Here is a 14,989-nt window from a genome sequence, read left to right on the forward strand (position 1 = left end):
ATTAAAAAAGTATTAGAAACAAGTACTTTTTTGAAATAACAACAAACTATTTAGATTGAAATATATAAATATTTGCAATATACCTGATCAACTCTATCAGTGTTGGGATCAACTGTTTCCCATGTGGGTAAAAGGGAGGAGCTACTAGAAGGAAGTCTCATACCAGAAATTGATAAATTTCTACTGTGTTTACGGTCATTATTTTGTTTTTTGTTCAAATGGTAATCTAACAATTTCAAATGAACAAAAATGAAACAAATTTAAACAGCAAATGAAAAAAATTTAAAATTTTCCAGTGCAATTTCATAAAAAAACCCTTGACACATCAAAATATTTACCTCCTATTAAACCTAGATCTGATTCAACTGGTTTAAATATATCTGTTACATCCCAACAATACTTCCCGGTAGCATCACGTAGTATGAACCTACTAATTGTTTTCAAACCCTCAAGGTTTGTGTTTCTTTTAAAATATTCCTAAATTAGTAAAAAAAAAAATTTTACAAAATAAGACTGACATTTAATTATAATTTTTTTAAAATTGAAGACTATATCCCAATAGGAAAACTAAATGCTTTGTGACAATTTTAACAAAAACTTTTATAAAATAAGACTGACATTTAATTATATTTTTTTAAAATTGAAGACTATATCCCAATGGGAAAACTAAATGCTTTGTGACAATTTTAATAAAGGGCATAATATTGACTTACTACTTGTGGTAATTCTAACAGAGTTAACAATATTGTTTCATCAAGAAGCAAATACTAAAGGCAAAAAACAAAATATATTATGGTTATAGCCCACTGAATTCATTAAACTTAAGCTGGGAAACATTTGGAATGAAGACAGAAGAAAGGATGCAACACTTCTCTTTTTATTTTAAACTATTTAAAGTTGATTTTTTAACAAATATAATAATAACAATTTTAACTATAACACTAACAATGATAAAGATAATAACAAAAACAATAATAGCAATATAAATAATAATGATGGAAGAACAAGATGGTAATACGACAGCACTACTGATTACTTCCTTTTTTCAGATATTTGTTTTGAAAAAAATTAAAAGGAAGAAAAATACTTGAACATTAGTTGCTTCCAAAAGTTGGTTTTCTTCAATAAAATGATCATCTGTTTCAATTATGATGCTGCTCGGTCGTACTGCACCAGTGTAAAATGGGAAAAGATGGAAAAAATTTAACACTTGCGCAATGGCCTATTTGAGATAATAAACATCCAAACATAAAAATCATTTTTAAAACACACAATAACATTGTATAATTTTAACAATTTAGTAAAACAATGTCAAAAAATAAGACTTACATATTCAGCAGTTAATTTGACCATTCTATTTCTTCTCTCATCTACTTCATTGCTGAGAAAACCTAAAAGAATAAATTGAACTAATAAAGATTTAAAGGCCAAACATCTGATAAAAAGTCTTGATAGAAGAAAGAAAGTTTTTTTCATACACATTTGGTTTCTTGGAACTGAAATCAAGTGTGTTTTTTTAAAATGTGCAACTGAAATTTTGCTCGAAACTCATGTTAAAATGTTTAAGTTTACTTTTAAGCAAGAGAAAACTTTATAGTAAAAACTCTTTAGTAAAAAAATACCAAATGACAAAAGTTAAAACAGTAACTAGATAAAAAGTAAAACCACAGTAAACATACAGACTTCAGTCAAGCGCTAGCTACATGTGTATAATTTAATAACACAGTCAAAACAGATCATCATACAGAATATTTATAAATCTGGTAACAGATTAAATTTAAAGATGCAACAACCTTATTGTAATCATTGAAAAACTTTAAAGAGTTCAAACCTACTTGAATCATAACTATTTAAATCATGTGCCTCCTGGAGATCATCATGAACACATTCTATTTGCGTAAGATGATTTTCAATAATAAATAATTGATCAATATTGATAGGCTTATGCTCAACATGATGGCTGTCACATTCACTACTAGGTTGTCTGCAACATTCATTGAATGCCTCAAGTTAAAATTAGGTAAAATTAAAATAGAATTAAATAAAAACTTGAATGCTCAAACTTACTCAAATCTAATAAAAAACAGGCATAAAAAAAATTACTATACTTTCATTGCCAGACCAAAGTATGATAATGCACCATCTTCCTGTACATGACATTTCAGAACATCTTCTTGAGGTATAACCATCAACCATTCGAGCAAACATAACACTAGCTTACTCAGGAACTTCAAAATAAAAGGTGACAACAATTTAAAATTATATTGTTTATACTTCTATCTAAATTTAAACAGTCCTTTACAGTTAGTTTACAAAAACACTCTACAAATTTTTTGTAATGGGTTAACTGATTTAAGAAAGTACTTCTTTTTCAACATCTAAATTCATTAATAACACTTAATCAAAAGACCTACATTACAATATACATTACACAACTAAAGATAAAAATTATTTTTAATGAATGAATGAATAATATTCATGCAGACAAAGTTTTAATTAAATCAAAAATCAATTTGTTAATTAAATGTTTTTTTTTTATTACCACAAAAGTGAGTTTCATTAACAAAAATTACCTCTGGTGAACTTCTAGTTTCTCCTGCAGGAGATGATTCTAGTAAATGGTGAACAACTTGGCATATTCCCTGTAACAAATTCAAATAAAAGAGCTTTTTTAAAAATAAAAAACCAATGTAAAAAAACCCCACACATTAATTTGTACACAAAACATTAATAAAAAAACTCAAGCAATAATTCTTTGGAATCCATTTAAGACAAAAGCATTTTTTTTATGGAGAAGTCCATGTAATATATAAACTAAGTAAAAAGCAGAACAAATTACCATCACAATTTTTTGTGGCAAACTATTATCAAATAACCGCATTTCTTTATAGTAGAACGTCAAGGTAAATAATACATCGAGAGCAACTGTAGACACAACTTGACAGTTTAACTAAAAAAAAATTAATTTTCAATTACGAAAAATTGCAGCATAAATGATTTTTACTTAAATTCTATATGCTATAAAATTACTTTAAACAGTTTCAAGGTTGCATTAGCTAAGAAGAAGTGCACTTACAGTTTCAAATAATTCAATAAGACATGTTGTGCAACTCAACAACAAGTAAAAAACTTCTTCCATTTGAATGGAAATAGTTTTTGTTAAAAAACTACTTCTATTCAAATTTCTTTTACTAAAAGTGTAAAAGATAAAGCTTTTTGACTGTAATATATCCATTTGGATATCAAGAAAACATTACAAAGACATACCGCCAAAATACCGACTAAAAGTGAAACACAATCATATATGAGAAAATGGCCACCCAAATGGATTAATGAGTCAACCACAAACACTCCAAGGCAACATAAGGCAATGCATCTATATACAGAGCAGATATATAAGATTATTTTAAAACTAATGCACAAAGTTTTTTTTTTTTTATCATTGAAAACAATATAAATTGCTAATTTTCATCCAAACATGTATTAATACCTTGTCCTGCAAGAAGGATCACACTTGGCAGCTTTTAGCAAAGGACCCAATACCATTTCCTATTTACATGGCAATATATAACTTTTATTGATTCATTTTTTTTTTTTTTTTGTACTTTTTACAAAAAACATAAAATTGTTCCAAATCTCAATAACTGATAATAAATAACATGCCAGAATAACTTCAATGTTTCTTACCCTTATTTCTTTCCCAAGTATAACACTTTTTGGTTCAGAAGTTATACCAGGCTGAAGAATTTTCATTTCGGGAAAAGCAGATGGAAAACAGATTAGAGAGCCAAGTATTATAATTGCTTCTCTGCGTGGGCACTTACAAAACAAAAACAATTCCATTTTTAAATGGCTCATAACACAAATTAAAGCATAAAAAGGTTGATGTGTATTTGTAAATATAAAATATATTTAAATAATATAGAAATTGATTATGCTATAAATTTTTTATAACAAAAAATTAAATATGTTTTTTTTGTAAAAAAAAAAAAAAAAAGTTATTTACATTCATGAACTGAGCAGATATAATGGTGTTACATGCACTTATAAATTCTGTTATTAAGCATGATAAACCCTCAAGAGATAGTGAGAAGATAGTTGCGCACTCTCCAATTATGGCATTAACAATATCCTAAAAAGAGAAGTTATATTTAAAAAAGACAAAAACTTAATTTAGTAAAAGTGAAATCTTAGTGAGAGATTTTACATAAGAATTTATACCTGATCGAATGATACAAGACCAGTATGGATAGTTCGAAAAAAATAAAGAAGTTGATCAACTGAAGGTTTTAAACCATGACTTTTAACAATCATTTTACATGCAAGTTTATAAGCTAAAACAATTCCTGGTTTATGGGTGACACTTCCAGAACAAACAGCCTAGAAAATTTTTATAAAAAACAAATATAATTTTTTCATTAAAAGTATTTTTTTCATCATCATAAAAAATTTTTAACAAACAAATCCTGGACTTACTTGAAAACACCATGTAGAGCAAAAAAATAATGGTGGAGTTAATTTTGGTGGTGCTGGTGTTTGTTTATTATCAATGCTTATTCCTTGATTACGCTTCACCTATTAACAAGACATGAAGTCTATTAAATATGCAAAAATTTAAGAAAATAACTTTAAATAAATACTAAATTAGTCATGCATTTCAATCTGGTAATTACTCTCATGCAATTATTTTAGGAGTAAAAACTCCTACATTTTCTTGTCTTGTTTCTAAATTTACAGAGAAACAAATAAAAAAAAACAAAAAAAAGTAAAACAAAAAATTAAAATTACAAATGACTGATGTCAAATCAGTAATTGTTATTTCAAATTAAATCTGTAAAAACTTTATAAATGTTCAGTTTCTAGTTCTTGCCATTAAATGAATTGTTATAACCAAACTATAGAGGTTTTGCATGGTTATTTAATAGCAAAAAATATTTAAATGCTCATGAAATTAAAAAACAAAATGCTATTATATACTTAAAACTCTAAAAATAGGTCAAAACTCATTCTCAACATGTTTATTTATATCTTACAGTAAAAATGAGAGATTTTTCAGTTTTAAAAAATGTAAATCAAAAGAAAATATAATAGTACTGTTTCAAGCATTGACCAAATTTGAATCAATTGTTTAAAAACATCTGCATGAATCTCTGGATCTTTTATCTCGTTAACATTTCCCATTATACATAGGATTCTCTGCCATAATATCATAGAAGAAATTTTGGTCCAACCTTTTATATCACCGCCATTTATCACACTATTTTCTTCTCTATCATCCTCTTCACAACAATCTTCTTCAAAAAAATTGATTCTATTTGTGTCTACTAGGAATATTAATGCATGCTTTTAATGAGACAAAATAAAAAATCAAAGATTCATTAGAATATAAATTTGGGTTCTAAGAAAAACAAAGTTTTTATCAAAAAATTAATTCAAAATTTTAGATTCAAAAATTTTTAAATGAAACTCTAACCTGCAGCAAATCGGACATGAGAGACGGCAACACTCACTGTATTTTCAAATTGTTCTTCTGAAATTTCACTTTGAGTGAAAGATGTTGGAGATTTTAAATCGTTGAAATTGTCATTATCAATAAGAGAAAACTTGTGACTGTCAATACTCTCAGCATCAGCAGAACATTTTGACGTCTCCTTTACAACATCAATTTCAAAGCTAATAAGATTATTTTCTGATAATAGAGAGGTTCTAGAAGTAGCCTCAAAATTTTCAGCAGATAAAAATGATTTGGATAGCTGCGAATACTCCATACTGTTGTTAGAAACTATAGCGTTTAACTTTTCTTCTTCATTTATGCCAAATTCAAAGCTAAGGAGATTTTGACTTGACTCACTGAGATAACTAGAAATACTTGCCAAGCTCCGAGAAGTGGGAATATTTAACAAAGAAAGTTCACTGTCAGTATCTCCCTTAAGTCTTGTATATGAAACCTGTACATCATTATGTTCTTCTGAATCCAAATCAGCATCAAGCTGATTTTTGGGATATTCAGATTTCAAGTCAATATCAGAACTCATTGAATGCATGAAATTATTACTATTTATACTGTCAAAACTTAATGGCTGAGAACTTTGCATTTCAGTAAATGTCGTTTTATCATCTAAAGATAAAATACAAGCTGAATCCTTTCCTAAACCAATAATACAGTTTTGAATTGATTTTGTCATTTTTATTTCCTATATTCTCCTAAATAGTTCAGTCTTGTTTAATCTAGTGAACTAAAAATCTAGTGAACTAAACAAATCAAAAACATAAAATGATATTAAAAGAGATGGAAATATTTTCTGACTTAAATTGATAAAAATTTTTGAAAAAGAAAATTTCAAAAGAGTAGAGAGTATGGCAGTCAATAAATCTAAAAAAAAACCTTAACTAAAATAAATTGCACACGACAAACCTTGAACATTCTGCTGTTTCAATAACTTTTTAGGTGAGTTAGAACTATTTTGATTTTGAATTGGTTCAAGAATATGTAAATCACCAGGTTCTGAAATGCATCTTATTATAGGATCAGTTTTAGAAATATGCGGTTTCTCTTGCAGAAATTCAGAATTGGACAGAGCATAATTCCAATTTTTATTTGATACTGCACTCTGATCAAGACTAAGGTTTCGGGTTGACTTGTCAAGGCCAAACTTTTTGACTTTACTGCGATGAGTAAGTTTTTCTAATGGTGGATCTAGTAAATCTATTCCGTATACAGTTTTTGCCATAACTCTTGTCAAAGTATCCATTGTAGACTAAGTTTATTATAAAGTAAAATTTATTTTAAATACAATAATTCTACAGTAAAATTTAAATTCATTAACAAATATATAAATAAAAATTGTTAAATTATAAAAAAAGAAACTAATCATAATTAAAACATACTGCCCATTCTTTAATCAACTCCTCCCAATTTGTCAATGATTTCAGAACACGTAATAATTCATCCCAAAGTTCTTTAGTCAAATAAACTTCTAGAGATGCACGGATCCAGGTCACAAACAAAGTCTAAAAAATTAATGGCTTCAGAAGGGAAAAACCCTAAAAGTAGCAAAAACTTATCTTTTGCAAAGGAAAGTTAATCTAAGTAATAAAATTTTGAAAAAAAGAAAACTTTTAATTTCAAAATCTAGCATTTCCAAAACAACTTATATATACATCTAACATTTCAAAAGAAACTTAATTAGGAACATCTCTCAGTAGTAAAGCTAATACCTTTACAACCAAGAAATTTTGGACCAGTTATTCCCATGGGTTTTAACCATTAAGGTTGTTAAAAAATAATGTTTAGGTAAGGATACTCACTGCATACAACTGCTTTAAAAAGCAGTTAAAGAGATAATAGAATAATTCTTTAGACTTCTTTAATCGCCAAGAATATTTGCATTAATGTAAACCAACTGCTTAGCCATAAGGGTCCAAATTAACTACTTTAAAACAATTCATTTTAATTTCCTAAATTTTCTAAAGATGACATTAAAGGGCTGAGGAGGTAGGAGAAGAGATTTGGGAGTAAGATTTCCACAAATGTTGGAGATAAAAATGGAGTTTAATGTAAATAGTTTTGAAAGTGATTAAAAAACCTTATTCAAAAACCTCACTCAAAAAAGTGCTCAGCTTCTGCATTTCACAACAGTAAAACTGAAAAAAATTTTAATATATGAAATAGCACTTTCTGTTTTAGTACGTAACACATGTATTTTATTTTTTGAGTTATTTTGGACAAAATCTCATAAATGAAATTGCATAGATATACGCACAATACTTCATATCATACTTTTTTAGTTCAAAGAAAAACAAAAAATACTAATTAAAATCTTTTCAACTGTTGTTTGAAAACTCATAAAATTTGTGCTTCTATTTAGAAAAAATTAAATTAAACCTTATGTTTTCTTGAATATTTTACTTTTCTTAGTGTTTTAAACATTTAAAAATCAAGCTTTTGATCTATCATATCAAGAGATTGTTGGCTCTGAAAGATGACTTTTCTTTGACTTTAAAGAGATTTGAACTTATAGAAATGAGTTCAGTAGAATTAGTGTCTTTAACCCTCAAACAGGATTTTTTTTTCAGGTATCAAAGGTTTAGGGCTGGGCTCTGAGCAGGCAATTTAATTTATTGGAATTGAAGAAATTTTGGATTGCTAGTATTGAAGCAGTCTACACATGACGAAATTAGAAAAAACATCACTACATAATATTGATAAATATAAGAACTTATTGATAACTAATGAGTTTAAAAACATTTATATTTATGAAATCTCATTTAACTGCTCTAACAAATTTCTGAATACCTGAAGTAAATAGCCAGCCAACTGTCCTCCAAGAGTAGAACTTTTAGTACTAAGAGGTTTTTTTACTAAAATGTAATCAGTAATCTTTAGAAGAGCATCTAGAAGTTGCCTCCTATAAAAATAAAATTTGATATTTTCATAGTGAATAAAAAAGGTAAAAAATATTAAAGAAGTTTTAAATTTTACAAAAAAAATCCACATAAACAAACCAAGTTTGTGCATCAAGATGCATTTCCAAAACAATGTTTCTAAAAATTTTGATTATCCTTTTACAAACATCAACCTGAAACAAAAGAATTTTTTCATGCAAAGTTTAAGATGTTCTACTTCATGCTGCAATTCATAAGTATTGAACACGCATTCATCATTTATTCCCCGATTAAATTTTCACATACATGTTTTACAACGAGCTCTTGCTTCTGCTTCAAGAAAAAAACTTGAGAAGAAATAGCAATAAATAGACGCATAGAAGGCTGTAACCCTGCACGGACATTTTCTACTGGCATATTAGAGAAAAAAAGTTGTTCACAGCTTTGTACAGCTTCTCTGTATGATGGTGAGCGTAGCATTGGAGAGCAATCTGCTGTTAACAGCATCTCTTCAGGTGACAACAACTGATCTTGCTTAGGTTCAAGCATAAATGATGGCCTTTCTGGAATCTTAAAAAAACAAAGTTTTAAAAAGTTCTTTTTTTACCCTTATAATAAAGTTAAAAGCAGCAACATGTTTTTGTGAATTGACTTTAAAAATCAATTATCCAAAACATGGTCACTAACCTTGAAAATCCATTCTTTGTATACAGCCAAAATGTGATTCATTGTGTCTGCACAATTTAGTGGCATCAACAATCCCTAAAGAAAAGAATGAAAACAGATTGCTAATATGTTTAAAAATCTGCCTAAATAAAGTTTAATAATGCATTGGGTTTAGGAAATTTAAGCAGGATTGGAATTTGGTTAAATACACTGCTATATAGTTAATCACATTTGGGATTTTAGTAAAAACTGACTTGTCTGAATATTTCATGGACCACTGTAACATTTTCTTGGGTAGAAAACAACACGGTTCTAACAATATCTGCAGCTAAACAAAGCATGTCATAGGTTTTAGACGGGGGTGGAACTTCAACTCCAGGTAAAGAGTTGCGGTGCAAATCAGAAGACTGGTGCGATTTGATGACTTCAGCACTTCTCTGCTTCAGCCTTGAAGTAAAAACGATGAGCCAAAATAAAACTGCACGTTGGCATGATAAAAGAACACCACCATTTAGTCCATTTTTTTGATAAATATCTGAATTTTGAACATCTGTTGTGATGGGAACTGCAAGCAATTCTGAAAAAGTTTTTAAAGGAAGTAAATAAGAAATCAGTTTGTAATTGAAACTTTATTTTAATGCAGAGACATTAGGTATTTGATAAATACCTGCAGATTCACTGTAAAGTCGAGAAATTTGTGGATCCCACAATGGAAATATGTGTTTAAGGTAAAAGCGCTTGAAATACAAGAACAAATAATAGAAACCACTTTCACGCATGTTTAAGTTATTCCATCGTATGTCTAACATCTATATGTAAAAAAATTTATGCAATTTTATGACTCAAAAGGAATCATTTTCTAGTTAAATCCTTTTTATATAAATCATGTAAAAATTTGTAACAAATCACAAAGCAAAACCAAAAAAAAAGTAATTTCATGTAAAAAAAAAACAAAACATTAAGACAAAAGATGACTAAACATACTCGACGTGGTAAACAGTCAAGAACTTTATCAAGAAATCCTTTAGTAAGATCTTCAGGAGCTTGAACTTTTTCACCTTGCTGTGGAGGACATACTGCATGACAAGATTCTGATAAACACCATTCTAAAAATAAAGTTTCATTTATGGGGGTAAGACTTTTTAAAATCATTTTTTAAAAACATGGCTTTTCTAAAATGACACAAGATTTCAAAAAATTTGATAATTTTTTGTAAGACAAATGATAGCACTTAACCATATAGAATAAAAGCAAAAAATCTTTTAATTAGATTGATTTATTTCAAGCACTTCAAGTTCTATACAAGCACTTAAAGTTCTATACTTTGATATAAGAACTTAAAAAGCTTGCATACAAATGACATAATCTAATTTTGCGGATGTGTTTTCACAATTAAGCTGCATTAACAATTAACCTGTTTCACCTTTATCAACCTCACCTGTTTCACTTTCTAGATTTGAGGTAAATATGGTCGGCATATATCCCTGGCCATTAACACATGTTATCAGGTATTCAATCTCCTTCTGGGGGCGGCTTAATGAATTATTTTTCATTAACTCTGTAATAGGGCTTGGAAAGCAAGGAACAATGCTTCCAAATATAGCTAGGTTGAGATCATCAATATTTTCTTGTAATATTTGCAACCACAGCATAAACAGACGCAAGGCTAGTTCTCTGATCTATGCAAACAAGTTGTATAAAATTAAAAGTATTGGTTTAAGTTTTAAAACTGAGTTCTAAAGGTCCAAAGGAAAAATTTTTTAAATAAGTTTATAAAATGATAAAAAGAAATTTTTTTACTACAAGCAAAAACATAACTAACTGTCTGAATGTTTCCATGATGCAAAAGTTTGCGAAGTATTAGACCTAAAAAGTAAAAAAAAAAAGCACAAATGCATATCTTTAGTTTTATTTCTGAAAAAATGATCATCTGATAAAACAAAATCAATTTTCTTAAGATATTTAATGAACAGGGATGCACATTACTTTTTTGGAAAGAAGATTTTGCAACATTAAAAAATGTATTGTAGACTTAAAAGTAAAAAGTGATAATTTAAAAGTATATGCTACATTTATAGCAGATGCTTTTAAATAATCACTTTTTACTTTAAAGTCTACAATACATTTTCTTATTAATTGGACTTTTTTTTCTGCTGATTTTCTCAATAGTCATGCAACATTTAATGATCATTTTAGTTCATAAAGTCAAACTGAAGTCTGTGTTTGAACTAATAAGACTTTCTATTTTATTCCACTAAGAACTTTAACACAAAACATTATCAAAACTTTCTAAAGACACACTGCCTCAAATCTGCTATTAAATAAAAAATTAAATAGTAGCACTCCAATTATGTGACAACTATTACACTATCAACCAAATATACTTGCTTATCTCACCAAAAAGGAGACTAAGTGAAAACAATGAGAAAAGAATATCTAAAACAAGTCATCCAAGTTTTTCAAGAACCTGATAACATAGAATGTAAGTTTAGATGAAATTTTTAAATACCTTTTATTTTCATGTCAAACTGAAAATCAAACTTTAATTTTTTCAAGATTTTGTTAAAAGTTAGAATCTGGTTAGGAGGATTTATCATAATCCATTTGTTTTGTTAAGGCACATTATAACATTTTTTTAAGTTGGCAATAGCATTTATTTATATTAGTTGAAAAATTAAATAAAAAAAGAAAACATGCCTACACACAAGTCCAATTACAGTTACATTACAGTAAACTCCCAGTTATTTGAACTGGTACTTATTTGTATTTCCCACTTATTTGAAGCAATTTTCCTTCCTCATGAATTTTCTTTAACTAATGCAAATATCCATCAGTTATTCGAACCTGCAGTTATTTGAAATTTTGTTTATTCAAAGTGATTTTTTGCTCCCCTCAACAAAAACTCCATCAGTAATTCAAAGTTTTTCTTTGATTGAAGATACCATTGGATTGCATTTCAAAATATGACATTATCGAATGTTATCAAAACATAAAAAAAATAACAAAAACATATAACAAGATAAAGTAATATATAACAAACAAAAAAATGTTATCAAAATATAACAAAAAATCAAACAAATTGCAATGTAGTGTGGTAAAAATTTCAACATAGCGTCTACACGAAAGAAGACAGTTCTGACAATCAAAGAAAAACATCTTGCTCTTAAAGATTTGGAAAAAGGTCAGACTAAAAAGAATGTTGCCTAAAAGTTTCATGTTCCTCAAAACACTTTAACTTATTGGATTAAGCATAAAGAAGACATAATCAACAAGTATGAGTCTGGTCAATTTGAAGCAAAAAGACAAAAGTTAAGTTTTGGAAAGCATGATTCCGTTGATAAAGCTGTATATAAATGATGGACATATCATTTATATACAGCTTTATCAACGGAACCATTTCTTTGGAGAAACTATATCATTAGGGAAATGACAGCAAGTTGTGAGCAGAACCATTTGCCCACAATCCTCACAGGGTATAAATCTAGGGATATTTACAACGCTGATGAGTTTAGTTTATTTTATCAAAAGCATCCAATAAAAACTTTTCATCTAAAAGGTGAAAAATTTGTGGGAAGAAAATTTAATGTTTGTTAAACAGACCTAGCAGCAGGAAATGGGATGGTGAAAGGCTGCCTATGTTGATAATTAGAAAGACAGAAAAGCCACAATATTGGAAGTTGCTCTAATCATCAATGATTCACATAAGTTGCTCTAATTATCAATGATTTGCATATTTTCTCCAAAGAAATGGTTTAGGTGTTAGCTGCAACTGATACAGATTCTGAAGAGGAAAAAATTCCAGGAGAGTCAGCAGGCAAATCCAGAAATAGTGTAAGTCCCTTTTAAAGTAATCTTATTTTTTTAACAAATCACGATTATTCTGAATGTATCACAAGCAGCTAACACCTTTCTTTCAATTAACTGATTCTAAGTGTACAGCTCATCCTAATGTTGACAACCTCAAAGCAATTGAATTATTTTTACTACTCAACATAACTTGCATAACTCACTGGTAAAACAAAACCAAAGATCAACATTCTTGAAGCTATTGACATGTTGATAAGGTCATAGGACACTGGACAAGCACTGTAAAGAATTGTTTTAGAAAAACAGGCATCTCGCAGGAAATACAGGTTGCAATTATAAATGTTGAAGATGATCCTTTCAAATTGCTTGAAGAGAACATCAACAAGCTTAGATCATTTGGTTTAGTAAATGAAGGCTTTGCTGTTGGTGATTTGTACAAGTGAAATAATTGCTATAACAGATCAAGAAATTCTGGATTCCATTTTAATCAACGATTGTGCTGAGGTAGAAGAGGAGATAGATGAAGAGTTAAACAAATTGCCTCCTGAAAAATCAAAATTATCAGAGATTGCACATGCAATCAAGTTACTTGAATGCTGGTATTTTTTTGACAGTAATGGCATTGAAATCGAACAATCAATAAGCCTTGTATCAAAGATGTTTGACAAACACTTTTTAGAAACAAAAAGCTATAAAAAAAATTTTTCTTTCAAAAAATTGTAAAGAAGTTATTATCTTAAAAATAAAAAAGCAATCAAAAATAGACAATTTTTATCAAAAAATTATAAAGAATTTGTTATTTTAATGTAATAGATTTCTTATTAAATTACAAACCACGGGCAAAAATGCAACTGCAAAAAGTTCTAGAAATCAAAAAGATTTTCTTAAGGTTAAAATGTCAGTACTGTTGACACCAGTTTACATTGTGATTTGATAACATTCCTTATTCCACGGGTAATCCAAAAACATAGAACTCACTCAAAATACATGCTGCCTTTGTTCTACATGAATTTATGTGAAAACAGCATAACTAATTTCACATATTTAGAATTTTATTAATTATGCTGTTATCAATAAAACCCTTGATGATAACAATCATGCTAGCCAGATAAGAATTATGGCATAGCAAGGAAAGAGGGATGGGTGGGGGGAAGGGAGGAGGAGGAGGAGGGCTGAGCAATTGCTATATAGCTATGAACTAAAATAAGTGTTACATGTTTTTCATAAGATTATCACTTCTGTTAAGCAAATGTTGCCACTTCAAAAATTATCACAAATTAACTAGAAATGAAACCTAGAAAACTGCCTCATCTACTCTATAAAAAAAACTCTAACATTTTTTATCAAACAGGAAAAAGTCATTCATTGACATCCTACTAATGCTGATAATTATCAAAAACAGATTTGAAGTTAAAAAAATAACTAAGCTTATTATGAGGACAATCCAAAGGATGGATTGATGAGCAGAAGGAGCTCTACTCAACTCAATTTGAAGGTTCTGAAATTTTCAAAGATTTAAATTCAAATGTTTTTTGAATTTATGTTTTTGAAAAATGCCAATAGTTCTGAGAAAAAACTGAAAGTTAGATATTTATTTGAAATAATATTTGGAAAATTCCGAAAGCTTGATACAACTGATCATAAGCAATGTAGTATATGTAATGCATAGTATATGCAAATATGTGTAATCTATAGCATATGTAAGTATATGTAATGTATAGTATATGTAAGTATATATGCAATGTAGCAGTTTCATTGTCATAATTCAGAATGTGCAAGTCTTAAATTTTATTTTATAAGTATGGAGCTTTTATCAAGAATCATTTTTTTAACAAAAAAAAAAAAAAAAAAAAAAAAATCCTATTAAAATTAAGACATAAAATATCAAGCAATTTGCAAAAACAAAAAAAAATCACTTTTTTATACAGACAACATTTTATTTACTAATTTTTTTTATTATACAGAATGATACTGCCCAGAATGATACTGCCCAGAATGATACTCTACAGAATGATACTCTACAGAATGATACTCTACAGAATGGTATTCTACAGAATGATATTCTACAGAATGATACTCTACAGAATGATACTCTACAGAATGATTTTAACAAATTTCTGATAGTTGGTAC

The 14,989-nt window shown here is 28.3% G+C and overlaps 1 protein-coding gene across 5 annotated transcripts in view; it reads right to left on the minus strand.

Moving 5' to 3' along the window:
• The window catches only part of LOC145182716 (ral GTPase-activating protein subunit alpha-1-like), a 35,570-nt gene that overhangs the window by 10,913 nt on the left and 9,668 nt on the right, over positions 1–14,989 (minus strand). For 2 of the 5 annotated variants that reach the window (XM_090084028.1, XM_090084032.1), the window contains exons 5-32: positions 10,874–10,917; positions 10,490–10,730; positions 10,036–10,157; positions 9,719–9,860; positions 9,306–9,628; positions 9,073–9,147; positions 8,692–8,955; positions 8,506–8,579; positions 8,297–8,408; positions 6,889–7,011; positions 6,416–6,758; positions 5,474–6,118; positions 5,095–5,321; positions 4,477–4,575; positions 4,222–4,380; positions 4,007–4,132; positions 3,688–3,819; positions 3,491–3,549; positions 3,268–3,376; positions 2,840–2,950; positions 2,574–2,642; positions 2,109–2,228; positions 1,836–2,004; positions 1,330–1,391; positions 1,088–1,222; positions 714–767; positions 339–477; positions 84–226 (exon numbers count right to left, since the gene is read on the minus strand). In XM_090084028.1, coding sequence (XP_089940154.1) covers positions 84–226; positions 339–477; positions 714–767; positions 1,088–1,222; positions 1,330–1,391; positions 1,836–2,004; positions 2,109–2,228; positions 2,574–2,642; positions 2,840–2,950; positions 3,268–3,376; positions 3,491–3,549; positions 3,688–3,819; positions 4,007–4,132; positions 4,222–4,380; positions 4,477–4,575; positions 5,095–5,321; positions 5,474–6,118; positions 6,416–6,758; positions 6,889–7,011; positions 8,297–8,408; positions 8,506–8,579; positions 8,692–8,955; positions 9,073–9,147; positions 9,306–9,628; positions 9,719–9,860; positions 10,036–10,157; positions 10,490–10,730; positions 10,874–10,917 — 4,421 coding nt within the window. Of the gene's footprint in view, positions 1–83; positions 227–338; positions 478–713; positions 768–1,087; positions 1,223–1,329; positions 1,392–1,835; positions 2,005–2,108; positions 2,229–2,573; positions 2,643–2,839; positions 2,951–3,267; positions 3,377–3,490; positions 3,550–3,687; positions 3,820–4,006; positions 4,133–4,221; positions 4,381–4,476; positions 4,576–5,094; positions 5,325–5,473; positions 6,119–6,415; positions 6,759–6,888; positions 7,012–8,296; positions 8,409–8,505; positions 8,580–8,691; positions 8,956–9,072; positions 9,148–9,305; positions 9,629–9,718; positions 9,861–10,035; positions 10,158–10,489; positions 10,731–10,873; positions 10,918–14,989 lie in introns of all 5 variants that reach the window. The other 3 variants (XM_090084027.1, XM_090084031.1, XM_090084030.1) reach the window with 2 other exon arrangements.

The sequence above is a fragment of the Hydra viridissima genome, unplaced genomic scaffold, assembly GCF_058129835.1.
Source record: "Hydra viridissima isolate aposymbiotic clone 2 unplaced genomic scaffold, HvirCarnegie_v1 scaffold_4, whole genome shotgun sequence".
In the NCBI taxonomy this organism is placed as follows: domain Eukaryota; kingdom Metazoa; phylum Cnidaria; class Hydrozoa; order Anthoathecata; family Hydridae; genus Hydra; species Hydra viridissima.